This window comes from Anopheles gambiae, chromosome 3 (assembly GCF_943734735.2).
Source record: "Anopheles gambiae chromosome 3, idAnoGambNW_F1_1, whole genome shotgun sequence".
In the NCBI taxonomy this organism is placed as follows: Eukaryota; Metazoa; Arthropoda; class Insecta; order Diptera; family Culicidae; genus Anopheles; species Anopheles gambiae.
The window spans coordinates 33583633-33604836 of record NC_064602.1 but is presented as its reverse complement, the minus strand read 5'-3'; the positions used below and the strand labels follow the sequence as shown (position 1 = coordinate 33604836).

The following is a 21204-nucleotide window of genomic DNA, read 5'->3' as shown; positions in this document are numbered from 1 at the left end:
TTAAAAAAAAGGGAAGCCCCCGGTGGCTCATTTTACCTTATCCAATCTAGAACTATTCCTGATACAGAAATGTACGGGGCACGCTCAATTGCCGTCCTATCAAAACCCCGCTACTCCGCAACTTTCGGGTGGCCTCAAACGAAAAAAAAACGAGCCATCCAACCTTTTCGGACATTGAAGTGTTTTCTGTCGATGGTGGGGCTTCTTCAACCGTGATTTGATGTTTGTTTTATGTGCGTGTTTTTTGTACTGGGGTTTCTCTCCTCTTTACTTTGCTCGAATCGGGCCTAGTGCCCAGTGTAATCAACCTGGGCGGTAACGTAAATGTTTACTTTAGTTTTTCGATCAGGAAGAAGTTTTTTATCTTTGATTCGGGAGGGTTGTCTACTCCACACCGAGTAAAAGTAAAGGAAAAAGAAGAGCAAAGGGTTATTTATCCCCCGAAGACGATTCAAACTCTGGGAGTGGGGAGTTGTGCTTCAGTGGAATGGGAACACTTTTTGGGGTGGTCTCGGCAAGAGAGACGTCAATGACACATTGACGTGAATCAGACATGTTCAAACATCAGAGAATAGAGTTAACTGTCACGAGTTTGTAGTCGCTGTAGTCCCACCAAACTGACCTTTGAATTGATCCCTCCGAAGTGCCACAACACAATTGTCCGTTTCACAAATTGAAGAAGTGCAGCAACGGAGCGATGATGTAGAAGAATAATGTTCTAAAGATGATAGGTAAGTGCATTTTTGTATGATATTCAAGGCCAAACCATAATTTCACCGTATAAAATATTTCCACGTGATCGTTTCTTTCCATGACTTCATGTCATGAGAAGATCCAACGCTTAGGCTCCGGCGAGATTCGAACTCACGATCTCCTGTTTACTAGACAGGCGCTTTAACCAACTAAGCCACGGCGCCGCTTGCTTTTCCACTGGCTATCCTTCAATATAAACTCCACTCCAACGACCGCTCGCAAGCGTGCAGTGGACCGACAACAGCCTCCCTTTTCATAACACACACGCGCACCCAAACCAGAACCACTCCCACCCCAAGATGACAAGGGATAAAGTGAAAGGGAGCCAAAAATAAGCTCCCCCCAAACGCCCCACCCTAAAGGCTGAGCTGTTTATTTACCGACCAACAAACTGCTCCGCGATCGTGATCGTTCAATGGGATCGTTTCATTAGCAACCGGGGCCACCCCGGCTATCTTCATTTGTCCACCCGTTATTTATGGGTCTCTGTGTACAGCTAATATTTTGAATAAAATCTCGAGCATTACAGGATGATTTATTCGCGTTCCCACTTGCACACCCCGAACGAGAAAATGGAAACAACCCAACCAGCCAACCAGCCAGCCAGCCAGTATACAAAACACGTTGTCAGCGGGTTCCACAATTCCCAATTAATCATCGATCGGTACGATATTTCAAACCTTTCTATGCGCCCATCGTGGCCCGTTTATGCTGTCTGGCCCTCCGTGGGATGGTCCCCTCATGGGAGAAGAAAGTGAAACGTGTGTACGCGTGTGTCTCGCGGCATAAGAGACAAACCAAAGTCGAAAAAAATCTCAACCCTATCCTTCGTCGTTGAGCGGAGCGCGCGCGCGCACACACAGAGGCGGCGAAAGTGGCGCAGCATCGCGGTGGAAAATTAATGACAACAATTAGGCGAAATCTCGCGCGCAAGCATGCATTCGGGGCTCCCCTTGCCCCTCGCTCGTTCGCTTACATGCTCGTTATGCTTATTTTCCCATCCAACCGGGAGGGGGTCGATTTTCCATCGCCCTCGGAACAAAACTCTCCCGTTTTGCTTTGACCGCGTGTGCCATACGCATCCCGGCAGCGAACAAGATAGCGCGAAAGAACTCTGCCGTCTTCCTTTGCTCGGTGTTCCAACACGCCGAGGGACAGTACACACACACACACCTACAGAGACACACATTTTCTCGCATTTGTAGCCCGTGATTAACGACTAGCACGGCATATTTTTCTCTAGCGATTTATCATCACATCGTTCCCGGTCTTTGCGCTCTGTTTCGTCGTCTATCCGCTATCGGTTACTAGACTCGGGCTACTAGGCGGAAACGAGAAGAAAGTGAATGCATGGTGGCTCTCTCTCCACTTTACGCCGCTTTACACCGGATGTGCAAGTGCAAGTGAGTTATGGGACACAATCTTCACAACCCAGTGGGAAAACAGAGCCTCTGTGCGCGATCAAACACTGCTTTCGTTTCGAGTGTTCGTGCCCAGAAGAAGGAACAGTATCATCACCGACCGAACAGGTGTCGAAGGGCGGCAAGAGCATGTGGGCGATATTTTCACCGCGCACCACCGCTTGTGTCGTGTCGTGAGACAAATGAATTATTGAATTTTACAATTTCCCACTGCCCATCAAAACCATCCCAAACCGAGCGTGAGGTTTCGGGTGTTTTGCTTTCGTCCCATTCCAAGTCCCTCCTCCTCAAAACCGTTTTGTATCACATCGCCACCCGCCGCGATGTCCGGTTGATGACCCTGAAAATTATACACAATCTATTAGCATAAATTAACCCCCAAAACCCGTCCCTTTCTTACGCAGCTCTGAAGAAAAAAGACAAACGCCTAACGATTACCTCGCTCAATGATCCCAAGGGTGGTTTTTTGTGTGTGACTGCGACTGTGTGCGACGAGGTGGTCATGTTGTAACCTCACAAAGTTCGTAAAAAAGTGGTATTCTTTTATTGTCACGATAAAAAAAAACGGAACACGACATAACTCTTGTGGGGTGGGTTTTTTTTTGTTTGAAGTTACATATACATGCCTGCCCCGTGAAAATCAGGCGCGTTGTTGCGTTAAAACAAATCAATTAAAATATGTTAATTTCTTGTACCGGTGACATCGGTGTAAATAAACGGTGCGCGAAGGGAAGGATGGAGGGTTATTTTAGTAACAGGGCAATTGGGTTGGGAAATGTTAGCGAGAGAGTCGATCTAGTTCATTAAGATGGCTGGGTTTAAGGAAAGGAATTTTAATCCTTTTTTCAACACAAAATTTCAGTTTTTTTCTGGCTATATTTCGTCACAAAATGGCATTCCTTTGGTTTGCCTTTGTCATCTTTTGTGTTTCGAAACTGCTAATTTTGAAGCAAAATATGTTCATGTTTAGGGTAATTTCTATCAACAAGAAATATTTATTTCTATTCTTTATTTTCTCCAAAAATTATACATGAGCCCACAACCAGGCGATTAGCAATGATACAGTTTTTAGCTCTATCTTCTCAACCACTGAATCGAATGACTCCCAAAACCTCAATACCCAAAACAGCACCACAAACAAATCACCCATCAACCCACCGTCACGGGAAACCATCTCAAAAAGCAATAAAGTGGAAAAGCAATCGAACGTCTATTTACCCACAAAACCCAACACTAGCATTTACGGCGGGTTTAATTTTCTTCCAAAACAAACGTTCCCCTGCTCCCTCGCCGTAAACTCCTGGATGAGTGTCATTTTAATTGGTCAAACCTATTGGGAAGCTGATTAAACTGGCGGGTTACAATCAAAGAGTGAACGGTATTGCCTCACATCGGATGGCGTTTGTGACTGCATGATGCCGGACATTATGCAAACAATCATCAATACCAAAAACGTACCGCAATTGCGCAAACGATCTACCTCCGGCTGCAGCATCCTCAGGCGGTTAGAGGAGGAGGAGGAGAAGGAAGAGGTAATCGTTTTTACAAAACAACGATCCCGCGCTCCTCCCGCCCAATGTGAGATGGTCAATATTTAGCCAAACGCACGGCCCTAGTGTAGCGGTGCTCCCGCAGCACCGCAGCCACAATAAATAAACCTTACGGTGATTAATTGTTCCATATTTAAATCTAAATTGCATCATAAACATCGGCCGGTCGGATGGCTTTCGGTTGCACTTGTGACCGATCCGGCCGGTTTCACCGTGGAAACGCGATTCGTGTGTGGGTAAACCCTACAGAGGTTACCCACGTTTGGGAGAGGGTGCTTGAATATGTCAAAACATTTCGCCCGTTCAGACGATAAGCGTGGCAAAGGTGCATTTTCCGCGAATGTCCACCGGGTTACAGGGCGGGCAGGTACTTGGCCCGCGAGATCGAATGCACTAAGCAGGCAGTTTATGGCGTCATTTCTGGCCACTCGTTTCGCGAACCGTTTAGTGCTTTTTATACTTATTTCGGCATTAGCGTATTATAACTCTCTTGCTAGCTGTGATCCAACAACAGCCCAAGTACAAGTGCATTTTGCCAGTGCGTATGCACATTCGTTATGCACTTGTAGCTCATGCATTATGCAATCGGAGGCGGAGAGAGACCCGGTTTGCTGTGCGATCGTCCGCAGACCGTAGCAATCTATTGCGCGCGCCCAGTGGAATGCCATCTACTCAGTCCCCTCAAACAAACGCGACCACTCCTTCAGCGATGCATCACGTGAGGGCGATTTCACGGACCCAGTCGGCCATCCGGACAAGAATGTCGAATAATGAGATGTATGCCCAACCAGCGGCCTGGAGCACTGCGTGGAGTTGGGAACTGCGAAAGACCTAAACTGAGGCTCATCTCATCTGCAACGTTGCATCGTGCTTCGCGTAGCGAATGCAGTAGCGGTGGAATACGATGGTCAGGAACTATAAATTAGAATAAAGCATATCATATTACTATGATTGGCAATTTAGCATAAACCGTGACGAAAGCAGATAGGCCCCGTACACACAATTAATGGTGAAGCGGGGTTTGCTGGTAGGTTTGCGCCCTTTGCTTAATTTTCTCTACCCTTTTGCTCGTGGAGGATTTATGATGGCGCATGAACAGCGTTTGCGTGTGTTTGTCTGTGTCAAAATGTAGTCTATTGCTTGTTGTGGGAACAGGGAAAATCAGTTCCTTTCAACATACCGAGGAAACATCGAGAAAAGCAATGCCTGACTGGGTCGTTTCTAAGCTTGCCATCAAACACAAGCATCGGTGGTTCAGTGGTAGAATGCTCGCCTGCCACGCGGGCGGCCCGGGTTCGATTCCCGGCCGATGCACACTTCTATTTTTTGTGTTCAAATTAAGATTACACAATCGACGAGAATTAAAACATACTTCATCGATGGTTTTTTGGCCTTATCAGCTTACTTCGAGGCATGTTATGACTAATCTAAGCCCAAACCCATTAACAGTTAGCACCTTCTTATCAGCGCAGATTTGGTACTTTATGACCGAAATGCGTCTCTCCCTCTCTCTCTCTCTCTGCGTCGTGGTAAATGCTGCGAGAGTTTAATAACCATGGATTAGGTTGTTTGATAATGGCATCACTGGCTATTTATATACTCATTCATTTAGAATGTGATGAAATTAAGCGAGCAAACATGGGCCGAAACCTCATAGCAACTCGTTGCTGCTACAAAAGTGAAATCCTTTCTAGTGTTTGTTCCACTGCCCTTAAACAGACAACACTACTCCACAGTCAAAACGGTTCGCTCGCATCGCAAACGCCACGGCGCACCAGTGTGTGCCAGAATGTTTCATTTGGCAGAATAAATCAAAACCATGAAGTAGATGAGCTATGTTAACAATTACGCTTTGCTCTAGCGGAAAAGTCAACCCCCCCAGCCGCGTTCCTGCCATCCCCTTTTTGCTAAAACATAATCACAAAATTGGTGGAACCTTCGCCCAAAAACCGGCCAACCGAGAGCGGGTGAAACAAATTATACTTTTCAGTTGCAGTTGCAGTTGGTGCAAACACTGCTGCAACTGGCACCCTCCTTTCCTCTCTGTCTGAGGTCACAATTGCACGAGACGAAGAGCTGCAATTTTAGGAGACCAGACAGGAGACAGGAGAAGAATAGGCTTCGTTGCGGTTTGATGCTACAACCATCTGCCGGCAAAGCACACTCTGTGTACGACCTTCTGTGCTCTCTCTCTCTTCTGCTCGAGGCTTTCACCATCATCACGCTCAACAAATCATGTTATTCCGAATGACGACACCGGAAACAAGATTATCTTCCTAAAAGTACCGCCGCCGGCAACCGACAGGATTTCTCGGATTGCAGAGAGTGAGGTACACGTTGGGGGCAATGGCAAATGTTTAGTCGCTTTAGTTGCCAGTGAGTTTAATAACGCTGCCCGCTCTGCAAACGTTGAAGGGGAGATGGGCTTTCACCCAGATTTTCCATTTCGCACTACAAAATGCAGCTTGTGCAAAGACTTGGGGTATGAGGCATTCTGGATAAAAGGATGAGGGGTTCAGGAGTTCAGAAGTCAACCCAACAAGTCCTCGATGCACTTTCCCCCCGCTTCGCTTTGCATTGAGGTTTCGGTTTCGGTGGTTTTCGGACGAAGCCATGGACTTTTCCGAGGGGGGAATAGACCATTTCAGTTGAAAATGGCCAGCCCAACCACCAGCCGACACGCGGATTACAGTTGATAAAGTAAACACGACAGCATAACACATATCTCCCTCCCCACTTACTCTGTCAGCGTATCCATTGGTATAAAATAATGCCGCACGAACCTGATGGTAGCGATGTTTAATTCGTGTGTATTTATGTCAAAGGCAATAATTGGCCACTGAAGTAGCATCGGCTTATGCCGTTCGATTAAACATGTTACCGCGACTCTGCCAACCGACTCCACACACCAGGTTTCCCTCCTCTTATTCGTTACAATGTCCACTAATGGCTGGAGGCTGCCTTTTGGTGCCTTTCGTCCACCAAACAACCAAACATAGTCAAACAAAATCCTCGCCACTCTCCACGCTGTATGTTCCCGTACACCACTGCCGGTGCCGGTGACATTGGTTAGCGACATGAGGATGCGTGTGTGTGTGTGAGAGAGCAGCAGCTAAAAATTATGCTGTCCTCCACCACTTCACGTACGCAATGTAGGCGCACACAGATGTCAAGCCGATGGTCCATTCATTGCAAATTTCCGATGGTCAAACGGGTTGGCGCCGGCATCAGCATGGCGCCAGGCGCGTGTGGTTTCGCACACATTCGCCTGGCTCGTGGAAGTATTGCGCGCAAAGAAGAAGAAGAAGCCATGGAAGAAGGGACGCGGACGTGGAGAGATGATCTTTATTGGTTTACCAGATCGCTGATCTTTTCCGCAGCGCCACATTCCATCAGCGCGCGCGCGCTCACATACGCAAGCCAGTCGATCGGCCGCAAGCGCAAGGGTCGCGCACAAAGAGGCAAATGTTACGAGACGACACTGTCTGTTGGCCTTGTCAGCGTATCGATAATTAAAAAATTGCGTCCTTCCAACCTCCTCTCGCTCCCTGTCTCATTGCATCTCTTTTGCTATTGAAACATTAATGTGCATGCAATATGGGGCGGGAGGGGCGGGCATGCAAATATTTTTACAACTGCTGGCCATTGGCAAAGGCCACACAAAAGGTGATCGTCAAGTACTGCTTGCTATTGAAACGCATCCTTCTGTAAGTTGCGCGTTGAATGCTATGGAAGCTTGGTTGAAGGTAGCATGGGGTAATGAGCTGAAGCTGTTGGATTCATCAGTTACGTTCGTAAATACATTTTTCAAAGAAAATATCTAAATAAGGTACAATATTATTTCATATTAGTTTATTATCATTATATTAGTTTATCTTCATTCTTTATGTTTTTATTTTATGTTTGCTTCTTTTATTTTAAATCTAATTAGAGTCTTTATTTTTCCTTTAGATTTTTAGTTAGAACTATAAATGTTTTCCATATTTTTCATGATTTAGTTTGTTTTTTTTTTCTTTCCTCTTTTAAGATTTTCTTCTGATTGTATTGTAGTTTCGTCATCTTTATTATATTACCATTTTTCTTGTGTTTTTTGCATCTTACTAGTATCTTTAGTTATTCTTTTCGGATTTTCTCTTGCTTTCATAATTTTTTCTCATCTTTTTCTTCTTTTCATTTTCTTTTCTTGATCTTTTCTTGATATTATTACTTCTTTTTCCTTTTTTTCTTTTGTATTTTACTATTTTTTTTATTGATCTTTCTATTGTATTTAAGCTTTATCTTTTATTACTTTCCGCCTCCCCTTTACTACTTTTTTGTATTTTTCATAGCGCTTCAAAATTGTGTCGCACAAAACATTTAATTTTAAGCTCCGATTACATATTTCAAAATCCATAAAAGGATCCACAATGCTCCCCAATCCCCCGCGACTGGAATAAATTTTCCTTCAGCATTTTGATACATTCAGTATTGCTCATTCCTTTTTTTACCGCACACCGATTCACCGCTAATGTTACCCATTAGCGTGCACCAAGTTATGAATAGGTACCATTTTCACCCGCTACACATCGCTACACTTACGCCCACACCGCCCACTGTCGAGGACGGCGAGGGGACATGGTGCGTGGCAAAATCAATGTGGTCCATCTATCGAACAATTATACACTCTAACAACGGTCGTTGGCAAAACCAAAATGCAACATGCACTCGATGCAAAAACGCACCCGAACCTGTCACGGTGGGGGTGGGAATGGGTGGGGGGCTGGATGGGACACACTATAGCTATAGTTGTTCGCGAGAGTCCATTGCAACTCCGCATCGTGGTGCGTGTGTGTCATGTGAGATGCGTGATAAGCAACACATGGACCGGGGCTCGACAGATGGTGCTGTGTGCGGTGGCTTTGGCAGTGGTGCAGTGGTTTCAAATGACTCCATACTGTCGTGCACACGAGCACAGCATCCCACCACAACCAACCCAACCCACCCACCGACCGGTTAATGATCGAAGTGGTGAATTATTTTCATCTGACTGCTTGTAATTAAATGCCATCGGCACAAGAGCAGCTGTTGCAAGCGCGTCGGGATGATGAAGGGCATACATTGGTTGTGTGTCTGTGTGTGTGTGAGTGCATTCAAGTGCAGGTTGCAATTGAGTCGGATGTGGCGGGGAACGGGAGTGCGAACCACGCCGGTACTTGCTTTGTTAGTCGTGTCATATTAAACAGAGCATCCGCTCAATACCCCTGAAGCCCTAGATGGGTCGGGTTTTGTGATATGCTTTTGACATTATTCAAGCACCGTTGACGGGTTAACAATGGATGGGCGAGTTTCCTTTCAACATCTTTCTCAACGCAACAAAAAAACAAGCGAGCTCTGTGCTCATTTTATTCAACAGTTTCGTCCACCGTTCGCAACCGTTTCTTTTCGAGCGACTCATTACTGAAAGTGAAATTTATTCAAAAAATGCCTCAACGCTACTGTGTACAAAGCCGCTCAAAATCGTCCCATCATCTGCATAATTACCGTCGCATCGGCATCGGTTCGGTTTCGTAACAAAAAAAGGTGTGAGAACATGAATCACTGATCAGGCGTGGGTCTCATCTTAAGCCTCCGCCGTCATTTCCATCACAATAACGACGCGAACGGTATCATTTCCCATCCCAGGTCTCGGGTCCAAAAGGTGAGCTAAGGGAACGCGAACCATGTGACAAACACAGTATCTTCCACACCCTATGTCACAAGCGCAAGGGGGGAAGAAAGAAAACAAAACGAAACCCATATCTGCGCCCCCGTCATTATCATCATCACAAATCACACCATCATTTCACCCGGCGGCCGAACGGAGTTCGAACATCGGCCCCGAGAACTGATGAACTTTAAATCGTGAGCGTGAGCTCACTCGTCTTCCATTTCCCAGGGGTGCGCGTGTGTTGTTTATTGCGCTTTTTTCCCTAAACCAAATGCCCCACTGAGGACTGGTGAGTAGTGTATAATCTATCGGATTTGGACGGTGCAACATAAAAACGATCGCGAGTCGATGGGATGATCCCCGAGAGGTGGAAGTCGTGGAAATGGCAGCAAGATTAATGCATTCCCATTTATCACACGCATGTACGACGCATGTTTAAGCGTTGTTCGAGCAAAACAGGCGAACCATTTTCCGACGATCACTATTAACACGATCGCAGGAAGGAAGGAAGGCGGGCGGTTGTTTCGATCCAGACACGATCATCTGGCATTGGCAATGTCACTTTCTCACAGCCTTGTTGCTTACGAGCGTTTACAGCTGTGCGAGAAATTCATATTTCTCCAATGTCAAGATCTGGGGCTCAAGATCGGATGCACGCATAAAACGCGCCCCTCCCACGTGAATCATGTCTCTTTGGGTTTTGGGGAAGAAAAAGGGGAAGAGTTAAAGAGCTCTGTGTGTGTGTGTGTGCCAGTGACGGAATGCGGATTAACGGATGGTAAGCGTCACTGTCCGAACGAGATCGACGCGGTCAGAGGAATCTTCCAGACTTGTTGTGGAAGATGTATAAATGGACACAGACTCACCAATTTACATACGATCTCCCACACTCATTCTTCCACAAAATCTGGACATCGGCAAGGGTCATTGACTCGGGGAAATTTCACAAAAAAAAAAAAAAAATAAAAAAAGCGCTCAAAATACTTCCCAAAAGAATGTGTCTTTCGAATTGATTTGAGTTTCATCTCCAAGAAATAAACCAAAAGCTGATGAAAAATCCAGCTTGTCCGAGGCCCATTCTTGGGACTCGAGCCGCACTTGACAAGCCGAAACAGAACACACAGCGTATTTATGTGTGTGTGTGTGTTGATCCGTGTTTGTCCAGATATAAGCTCATAATTCATTGTACAATATTTATTTTTACTTTTCCACGGTCGTCTCTCAGTCGATTTTCTTTCTCCCGAGCGCACGGTAGGCAGCGGACGGTAAACATTTGCTCACTTTATCTACTGGTGCTATGCTGCTGTACAGCAAAGCCAGAAGGAGGTGGTGGTGTGTTTCTTTAGATTGGAGGAGCTTGCCGGAAGACTCCCGTAGTAGCCCGATGATGATGATGATGATGACAGTCTCCACCATCCGCCTACGGGAGTTGCAAGTCCCACCGAGACAGGTGAGTCGGGGCCCCGGGTTTTAGCTGCTTCAAGTCTTTATCTTATTTTCCCTGCCTCTCTCTCAAAACATTGCTCATACAGACACTGTTTGGATTCACGCTAAAAAGGTCAACTCCACGGTTTGCCCACGGACACACACACACACGGGGTCTGGTTCATATTTGTTGTTTGTCTTACGGTTTAGGCTCAAATAACACAGCAAGATAGATTGAGACGTGGCCCGGGCTAAGTGGCCAAAGCGCTACCTAATGTTTGTGTCGCGGCAGTTATAATTGATGGAAAATTGAATTCGTGTCTTTGGCGGCTTAAGTCCACGCGCAAAGCTCTTGGCCGTGTCTCGCAGTTGCTGCATGCAAAGGTAGCGACATAACGAGGGTTCTTTCATACATTGTATGAACGGCGTTGAACAAATCTGCATTTGAATCAGACGTTAAATCCCTCGCCTGATAGTCGTGCTTGTCTGTTTGGTATAGTGTTGCTTTCTGGAATACTTCTCACCCACTTCCTGTGCTCTTTTATCGGCTGCTCTATTCGCTTCCAAAATATTCTTAAGACTTCTTTTCAACAAGCTCCCGAATTCCCGTATAACGATCCCATTGTAATGGCACGTAGAGCCCGTCCGTACAATGTAGCTAATCACCATTCGCATGACAAACGATGTGACTCGCCATACAAAAAATGCCAACATTTTCGAGGTTTTCTTTGGGAGCAGAATTCAACAAACAGAGCTTATAGAACCGGAGTCGGAGAGTGGGGAAGCATGTATGATGCTTCTAAGCCTAAAACGCTACGAATCATTACGCGTCAAAGGACTTCTGGCGGACAACTTCTTCTGCGTGTCACGCATCACGTGAAACGCTGCTCACAATGGAATAGTTTTTTTTTATTGTTCCCTTTGATAACCATCCGCTCTTAAGAGCATTGAGTGGCAAAAGACCTGCAAACTTACAGTACGTATGCCATTCAATGCCGTTTTGACGAAAAAAAGAAGCCGAACTTCCACCCATTCTCTGAGGAGCTTTCTGCGGGTGTCTTCGTAAATATTTAATGCATCAATTTTACGCTCAATTTCAAAGGCCTTTTCAAACGAGGCGTGTGTCTTCCTGCCAAAGCGGAAACCATATTTGCGTACCGCGACACATGGGTAGGTCGTCCACGGTTCTGGTGCGGTTGAGTCGCTCGTAAAGTCATCTCCAGGGGCAACACCGTGTGTATGAGTCTCTTTGGCACTTGTGGAAGGAACAGCTCTTGGTCGATTTTAAAAGGCAAACACTTCGCCAAAACACTCCTACACCACTGTTGCTATTCCATCAACGCCATCTTGAGAGCGCACTACACGCGCATCCCACATCCCGCGTCCCGGCCAAGGCACGCTGGCTAAACAAAAGCGCCCTCTAGCGATAGTATCGCTTCCACGATTCGGAGAGTCGGTGCAAACAATAGAAGATGGCGAGCCGGTGCAAAAACTGGTGCCACACATAAATCAATCATTCAAATTCACCATCCTTCTCGGGCCGGGACTTTACATTACAGCCGTTCCGAGGTGCGTAGATATGCTACAACCGAAAACCTTTTCACAACGTAGTTCCTTCCGCAAACATCAGTCTTTTGAAACCGAAACCGCACACACCAGACACACGCGGAGACCACCAAGTCAATCTAAATTTATGAATGGTAAACATAGACCCACTCCCGGTTTTCTCGAAAAGGTATTGGAAAAATTCCTCATCCTCTTCACCGGCGAACGCGTGCCTTTAAAAAAACCACCACACATACACACACACCCTCCAGAGGATATCACTTTTCGGGACAACAAGAAGGGAGGTTCCCGCTGCAAAACATAATGTAAACATGCCAATTCCATTTTCATACCACCGTTAGCGGCTTCTGAAGTAATGCCGCTGCTGCTGCTGCACACGTGTGTACACGTTTTGCACACCATACTATGTTGCAACTTTGTTGCGATCGTCCAAGTGTTGGCGAAAAGATACATCCCGCCGTAGTTGAAGAATTCCGCTGAATAGTTGCCAACACCAACTAAAGCATTCTTCGCTCACCAAGAGGAAGGGAGGGGAGGTAGTTGGCAGACGGAACGATTGCAATCACCAGCTGATGCATTCAATTTAAATCAGCAACGCATTTTAATTGAACCTGGTCAGCTCCACTGTGCGACAGTTTTTGTCAATCATCCTCTCTAATGCTGGCTGGCTCCGAAGTGCGATCGATCTAGGCGAGAAGTACATATCAAGATATTCAAGCAGTACAGCAGTACCATCACCCCCTGCGCCGTCCAAGAGAGGATCAATTTTAACCACCGTCGATCGATGATCATCGCTTCAACCACTGGTTAATAGAATGCAGAACTCCATTACCGTACACGCCCGCATTCATGTGGTGCCGAGGTGGAGTCGGCTGCCCGAGAGACAATCTCGTTAACGACCATCATCTCCGTGTGCCCATAAAGGCGTAGAGAACGCCACATTTTTGTGCCGTTCCGTTGCGGTTCCGAACTGCTTGGACGGTGCAACACACAACTCGGGGCACCAGCACCACCGCCTAGGTGGGCGTCCTTGAGTTGCCTTGAAATGCCCTGGAGCACTGAACTCACAGATTCGAGATGCTGTGTGCTGCCTGCGCCACATCGTCTTTGGCGAACCCGCCTTTTTGGTGCCGTGTTTTGCTACCGTACCCAAGAGATCTCCTCTTCGCTTCTCTCCGCTCGTCAACCAACCGTCGCTTTCGAAAAACAGTAACTGCCGGGTTAAAACTGGAAATAGAACTACGGGAGCTTTACCGCGACGGGCGAAAGAAACGTTGTAAACAGATGGAGCACAGTGTCGTCGTAGGTAAACAGTGTCCACCTCGTCGGATGACCTTGACGTAATGGCAGCTGCTTTATCGGGCTCGCAGTCTTTTGCTAGACTCACCGCTTCCGCATTCAACGTTGCTCACTTATACAGCTTGTTACGTTTAATGGTGCAAGATCACCCGAGAAGAGAAGGTTCACTAGCTGCTTGCTCCAGCCATACGACCACGTTCCACAGTAGCTTGAATACCATTCTGTTCACTTTATTTTGAAAGGCTTTTGTCGTTTGTCGTTCGCTTGCACAATAGCCTGAATATTCCAAACGCAAGTCTGCAAGACTCTGCGGCGCAGTAAATGTGCTCCACTTGCTCCTCAACAAACCTAGACTTCAACAAGAATAACAATCCACATCCTTCCTGCAGCCCCGTACGGGCGTACCAGCAACAGCGTGCCCCAAAATTGCCCACTCATGATTGTGATTTCAGGGCTCCGGGCGTGTTCTTTGTGTTGCTGTCATTTGCAAACCGTTACAAAGTTTGCACGATCCCCAAGGGCGGCGCAGATCGAAACGAGATCACACTCTCGTGGCTGCAGATGGTTTCTGCAAATCATGGTAAAGGTATTCTACCGATCACGGCCTGGTTGAGTAGGCCGTTCTCGAGGCACTTCTTACAATTGGCGACCGTCTAAAAGTGCAAGTAAGCACAGGTACGTAAGGCAATGAAGCCTTCCTCCCTCCCCTCCCGTGATTGAATGATAATATTGTTACAGTTTCTTTCACGTTGTCTTTCGGTGTCGGCATGTGCCAAAAACTGAAAACGTTTCAATCAAGGGGACCGGCTGGTAGATAAATAGCCTGTAAAAAGCTTCCTTCTTTTTGGGCAATGTTACGGCAATTAAGCTTCAATGTAAGCCGGGTTTCAGCAGCGTGTTTGCAAGAAGTGATAAAATCTGCTCCATTAGTCGTCCCGTGTAGTAGCTCGGAGTTGGTATTGGTGGTAATCCCCAGGGTCTTAAAATATCAGCTTCCAAGCGAAAACTTTCCCGCACCAGCTTCTAGGCCACACTCGATCGCACTAATCGCTGATACCGGGGACACGATAATCCAATCAATGTGCAACGAAACACGAGATTCTTAGACACTGCTCCAAATCCAATCTGCCAATCTTGCACAAACTCCGGGTAAACCCGGAGACGCCGCAAACTTTGCTTCGCGCAAATTTTCCACGAAGTTTAACGCGCGAGTGTTCCTGTGTTCCGCACCGACGAGTAATGATCCTACCCACTTCATATTGACGTTGTTTGCAACGAGTTTTGCACCATCTTTACTCCCATTTCATTACGTTACACGCCCTTACGTTACACGCTGAAGCTATGCCATCCGCACCAAACAGCGGATGATGTCGACGAGGTACACATGGTCGTGTGCATGTGCCAAAAACTTTTCCCTAATTGCATTTCATCTCACACTGCACGCTTGCTCAACGGTTCGATGAGTTGCCTTGAAGTTGAGTGCAGAAACGAAATGCATTTCTCTCTCTCCTTCCTTACTTTTCCATCCCAAGTAACACGCATCAACGCATCAACAAATCCTCATGGATTCGTCAGTCAAAACTTTCCAACTACGGAAATAGGGGCAGCCTCGCTGTTGCCAGCATGGAGAGATTATGCCGACACGAGATTCCTTGGAGTGGAATTTACACCGACGACATACACCGCACGTGAGCGTATGCTGGGAAAAGCTTCCAAAAACATGTCACTAATATCCCTGGTTGCTAGGTTTCGCCATCCGGCATGGTGAATGAAGGATGTACGCAACAGTTGCTGTCAATTAGTTTGATGGTTTACCGAAAGGACGTACCATCCGTGTAGATTCGAGGTTTTTTTCTGCTTTCAAAATTTGGATTTTTTATAGCTCTTTGATGGAAATGGAGTTTACCAGCACGTCCAACAACAAAAACCACGACTAAGAGCAGTCGACAAATTGTGAAATAATATGTCTCGCTGTCCAACTTACCGGAAAGTCCACCAGATATTGAAGCACATCGTGTTGAGCCAGAAGAACGCAGCCAGGAAGAAGAAATGCATGGAGATTGCTAAAAAGTGAGAAAAAAAACAAACAAAACACAAAACATTAGATGAAAGCGAAACATTAACGTTGGAAAAGGGTAAAAAGTGAAAGAGGAGAAAAAAAACGCCAGTTAAGCTGAATGTCCAGCGCGTTTGTTACGTTTCGCTTGTTGGTTGCTCCTCAGTGGTCCATTGTACGTACTGGGGCGGGCGCTCGAGTTGTTTCCTGTTAATGCCCAGCTAAACTTCAACGCATCGCGTGATGTGTTTTTCATTCTTCCACCCCATCCAGCGTCACAAGGTTCTTTCAAAACAATCTTCTTTTATTTTCAACCCACCACAGCTCCTCCAACGGGGAGAGCTGACCATTTTGAAGCAAAACGGAAAGAGCTTTTATCTTGCAGATCCATTCCCGGGTATTTTCGCTCGTTGGTTTTGTTTCGTCGTTCATTTTTCACCGCTTTTCACCGTACAACAGCATCGGGCGTTGGAGTTTTATACAAGCCGGATGTGCGAACAATCTTTTCACAATAGGTGTCCGGACGGTGTCTGTGCCATTGTAAGTTTTCCTCATGCTAGTCTAGTTAATGCCAAAACCAACCAAAAAAACAACATAATTTTCCACCCACGTTCAAGTCCGTTGGCAAGACAGCGGCGAAAGTTTGTTACAAAACTATTATCCCTCTCGAAAAAAACGGTAAGGACTTGTTCATTAGCGAGTTACGCTAACTACCATGAGTAGCCATGCTGCCATGATGTCATTCCACCTTCAATGGAAGGTCCGGAAATGGGAACTAATATTAAGCTCCACCCAGGAGCGTGGTGCACTACAATCGAGCCCTTTCCGCTGCGCTGCGTCATAAAAGAACAATTTAGATTATGGAAAAATGGTCGCGACGCAAACACCTTTGCGACCTTTGGCGTACTACCTTCCTCCCTTCGTGACATACAACACTGGATGATTTCTTTTTTTTCTCCTGAAAATGACTCGCAAACTCGCACACTGCAAATCGAATGAAGTGGAAACGGGTGCGCGCGAGTCGCTCAGTGCTGTAATTAAATCTCATTAATCATCAAGACCGCCGTTAGATCACCGGATAGATCGCACCAGGCCGGTCGGTTGTAATTAATATTGACAATTTCTGATTGACGAGTGTTTCTATGCGTACCGTGCGCGGACCATGCCCTAACCGCGGCGGAATATCTATTCGATTGCATCGAAACCACGCGAGGAGTACGTACGCTTGGACTGTGTGTGTGATGTGTATGATCACTTGTAATTTACATTACGCAACACAGTGCGCTCTCTGTCCACTTTGATCTCACTCGACGTTGAAGGGTTTCATCTGTTACGCGAGTGACCTGCTCGATCACCGCCCCGCAGCTGTTGAAGTACATGTGAGGCGTACATGCGTCTTGGTGCAACTCCTTTGACACCTCTCAGTGTGTTTCGAGCAGTTAGAGAAACGAGCAAACCAACACACAATCAAACGTCATAATCATCCTAACCTTACAACCCCGTTGGCTGTAAGATCTCCCTTTTCGGGGCAGGTACACTACTGGCTTCAATCAACGTTTCAATGACCTCGCATCCTCCCCGAAAGTCAACGTCTAGAAGGAGGAGGGCTAGGCTAATACACTTCAATTGTTTTCACCTTTTGCTGCCGTAACTGCCCCCAAGTGGGGCCAGCAGCATAAACAGGCGATGGCTTTTCGGTCACGCGCTCGAGTATTGCTTTAAATTATGCCATACTAATAGGCCCCGCAAAGAGGGAAAGACAAACAGCAGCAGAGCTTAACGGTGGCACGCGAGAATCAAAATAAACATACACACCGGGCGGGGCAGGCGTTTGTGCACGACCGAAGGTGTGAAAACGTCCGGCAGTGTATTACATCAATCATAAGAAAACGCGCCACTTGAGGCTGATTTATGCGCTGATAAAGTGTAGAAAAGGAAGGAGAAATGACTCCATAATTAGAAAAGTCAATATACGAACTTCGGAAAGAAGTGACCAATTATTTGAAGAAGGTGATTGAAATTAATTAGCTTCTGTTATTTGCGTGCCGAAAAGAAAGCGACCAAACCAACAAAACGAACCCAAAACAAGGAGCAATAAAACGTATGAATATATTATGGCATATAACCTCAAAACCGCTCGTCGTAAGGAAGTAACTCATTAGCAGCAAATCTATTAGTGGGTGCTTAATACATTGAACTAACCCCTCGAACTGTAGAAATTACCGTTACGTCAGCCCTGTTCTGACAATCGCATACTTCAACGATGACAACCGTGTCAAAGTTGCGATTACACCGACTCGAGAACTTTTGCTGAGGATCGATCGACTATCGAAGAAAACATAACCTCCAATTATATCAACAATGTATCGACGGGCGTGCTAAACGGATTCTTCGACGCCATTCGAACGGGAAGAGTCGACACATTCGTCACAGAGTCACGCAGACCCACTCTCACCAGTAGCGATGTTCTTGCCTAGAACCTGCAACCTGTGTGTAACAGAGAAGAGTAACATCATCATCAGCAGTGCTGCTAACGGTTTCTCAATCTTTAGCCTTGATTACCGCGGGCGATTAATAAACGCTAGTTGCTGGTACTACACGCGCTCTCTGTACTGTACGCTCCGTACGCCCATTGATTCTAGCTTCTGGCTTTATTCCAGAACAGATCTTTTTGTGTTTTCTTCCCCTATTCGATCGCAACACGCCTACTGCTACTACCTAGGAAGCAGCTAATCCACACAGACACACATACAGACCGACTCATTGTAAATCGTGCAAACTCACTTTATGCTAAGTAGCCTGCGGCCTGCCTGGGTGTACACGCGCACATCAGAAGACGGAAGAAACCACAGAGTGAGAGAGAGAGATGGAGCGTAGCTCTGAACCGTTAGAATCGAATTCGAAAACCAAAGAACTCGCCCTCTGTGTGGAGCCGTAGAACGACCGCAGTGTGCGCGTGATGATCTATTTCTCTGGAAGGCATGGTGTGCGTCCGACTGTACGCCTTGGGGGCATATGATAATGAAGACTTCCCATCCATCCGGGAGCAGCGGGAACACCACACTCACCAGTAGCACGAGTTACCACTGTCGGCTGCTGAAAACTGATCACCCTTGTTCGCCACACGTCGCCATTGTCGGTGGAACTGGAGCCAAAAGAAAGCTGACAGGGAAGCGAAAGACGATAACTCGCGTCCACCGTTTGAATCGCTAGACGCTTGGTGGGCACACTGGCACTCGGTGATAAGCAATTAAGGTGAATTCATTTGAAAAAATTATCATCCCAAATGTGGCGTTGAGGCGTTGTTGAGAGGTGCAGATTCCACGTGCATCATTGCACATCGTCACTGGTCGATCAGTTCCCCCTCACCCGATTGGGACAGACTTCAGACAGTGTGTCAGACGCTTCCGGACTTTTACCCAATACCCGTGGTAGTGCGCGAGAAAGGTAAGCACGCGGTGTAGTCTTGTAAACCGCTGACGACAGGAGCTCCGACGCAAGACCTCGCGGAATAAATTTGCATTGTAATTTATGGTATTTAGCGTAGAATTTATTTTATAACGGTTTGCACTTTCTGCCCAGGGATTGCGCGCTCGTCTTATCTCGTCTCGTTCCACCGTGCTCACCCTGATCGCTGTGGGTCTTTCTATCCCCCACACTTAATTACTACTACGGCTTCTGCGACCATTAGCGCACGGTGCTGTTTATTTTGGAATTTACCAATCGTGCCCAGTTTTGCGCGCACGGAATCACCATTTGCTGCTGCGTTTTCCTTCCCTGTTCTCGCGCACTGTGAACAAGAATGCTGGCAGGTGTCGATGTACGTGAATTATGCCCGGCATGCAGTGGGCCAGCGTATATGGGCCTACATGGTACGCCAGCTGAAACGTAGCGTTTCCATGACCCAAGCCAAAGTCCGCGTTCGTGAGCTGGGCGTTAAGTGTGGCCCAATTTTGGCGGTATGATATGTGTATGTGACGTTAAAGTTGGAATCTAGGTGGATCCAGAGCATTGTGGAATCCATTGGAAAGAGAACATTTGTTTACGATTTCGATGACAGGTAAAATGGATGAATTTTTGATGTGTTCTATTTCTCAGTCGAATTTCCATAATTGCAATTCCAACCATTCCACTAAAAACAGCTTTTGAGACTATAATTGTAGGCTTTAAACATAGTACTTAACTTGCATTCCTCATTCTCACAACTTCATCTCCAACAATACTCCTCAACAAGAATTCATAATTATCACAAAATAATACACTCCTCTTTTTGTGAACCTCTAAAGACATGATCTTACCTTACCTTAACGCATCTTCACTTTCCTTGACAACAACGGGGCAAAAAGTGTGTTAATCGAGAGAAAACGCTTTGTGTCTGGTGGTGGTCATTATCCGTTTTCTCGCAAACCATTTCTGTCCCAGACACTGTACCATCATTAGACAAGCATCAGATCACGTCGGGTGTATTTTTGCACGTTAAAAATGCCACCGCTGCTGCACAAAACTGTGTCAAGTCGAGCGCTCGCCGAGATTTTAAGAAGGTGAGAAACGCTTTGAACTCATACCCTTTTCTACGACAGTTAACGATTTTCTTTTTCCAGCTTGAAAACTAAGGGCAAAGGAAGGCTTATCAGATGAGGTTTTCCATTTCCGCCACTACAACGAGCCGGCGCGCGCGCTCGTGAGAGCAAGATCACGGAGCACACAAACACATACAGAAGAACATCCACTCCATTCCTGCGGGTGATCTTAGATATTTTTCCAATCGCTCGGTTGTAATCTGGCTGTCTTACTTTCACCACCGGCCTCCCCTTTTCCCCTGCACCCACACAAAGCATCATGACCATTGGGACGTGGACTCAACAGCAGCAGCAGCAGCAGCATGATCGCTACCGGATCGCAATCCCGACGATGATGTTGTTGTACAATTTTAATGTGAAAAAATCAATGTTTGCTCTCTCCCTCTTCCCGATCTCGTCAGCTCGCTGGTCTCGATTCGTGTTTGTTGCTTTCTTCCAGCTCCAGCGATCGTCGGTTCTTCGCAGCCGGGTCGCAATTTCCGTGAAGAATCGTAAATTCTACATTTCCGCTCGGTGAGTTAATTAAGGTGGTCGAGGAAATTCGAAAGGGCCGTACGCGATCGGGGCAAACGAACCCTTTTCACCGCGAGCTGCAATTCGAGCAGAAAGGGGAAAAGAAGCCGCACTTTTTGTGAAGTGACATACAAAAAAACCTCAACGCTCAATCTCGATCGTATCCGGGAGATTCTGTCGAAAACTGTCGGCGAAGAATCGCTTGCCACCGGAACCATTATTATGGAGCGCTGCGGAAAATCACAAAAGAAACTCCCCGCGATGGTGTTCCGACTGTTGATGTGTTGTTGCGTTCAACTTTTCACTGGGCGGTAGTCGTATTTATCTTGAAGCCATGTCTGAAAGGAGGAGCGAA

At 46.5% G+C, this 21204-nt stretch overlaps 1 protein-coding gene and 2 non-coding genes across 9 annotated transcripts in view; 1 reads left to right on the top strand and 2 right to left on the bottom strand.

Moving 5' to 3' along the window:
• LOC1269252 (probable G-protein coupled receptor Mth-like 1) overlaps positions 1-21204 on the bottom strand; it is a 160335-nt gene that overhangs the window by 70862 nt on the left and 68269 nt on the right. For all 7 annotated transcript variants that reach the window (XM_061655180.1, XM_061655183.1, XM_061655181.1 and 4 more), the window contains exon 4: positions 15685-15763. In XM_061655180.1, coding sequence (XP_061511164.1) covers positions 15685-15763 — 79 coding nt within the window. The remainder of the gene's footprint in view (positions 1-15684; positions 15764-21204) is intronic.
• On the bottom strand, positions 844-917 carry Trnat-agu (transfer RNA threonine (anticodon AGU)). Its single transcript has one exon. It is a non-coding gene; the product is annotated as a tRNA-Thr (tRNA).
• On the top strand, positions 4968-5038 carry Trnag-gcc (transfer RNA glycine (anticodon GCC)). Its single transcript has one exon. It is a non-coding gene; the product is annotated as a tRNA-Gly (tRNA).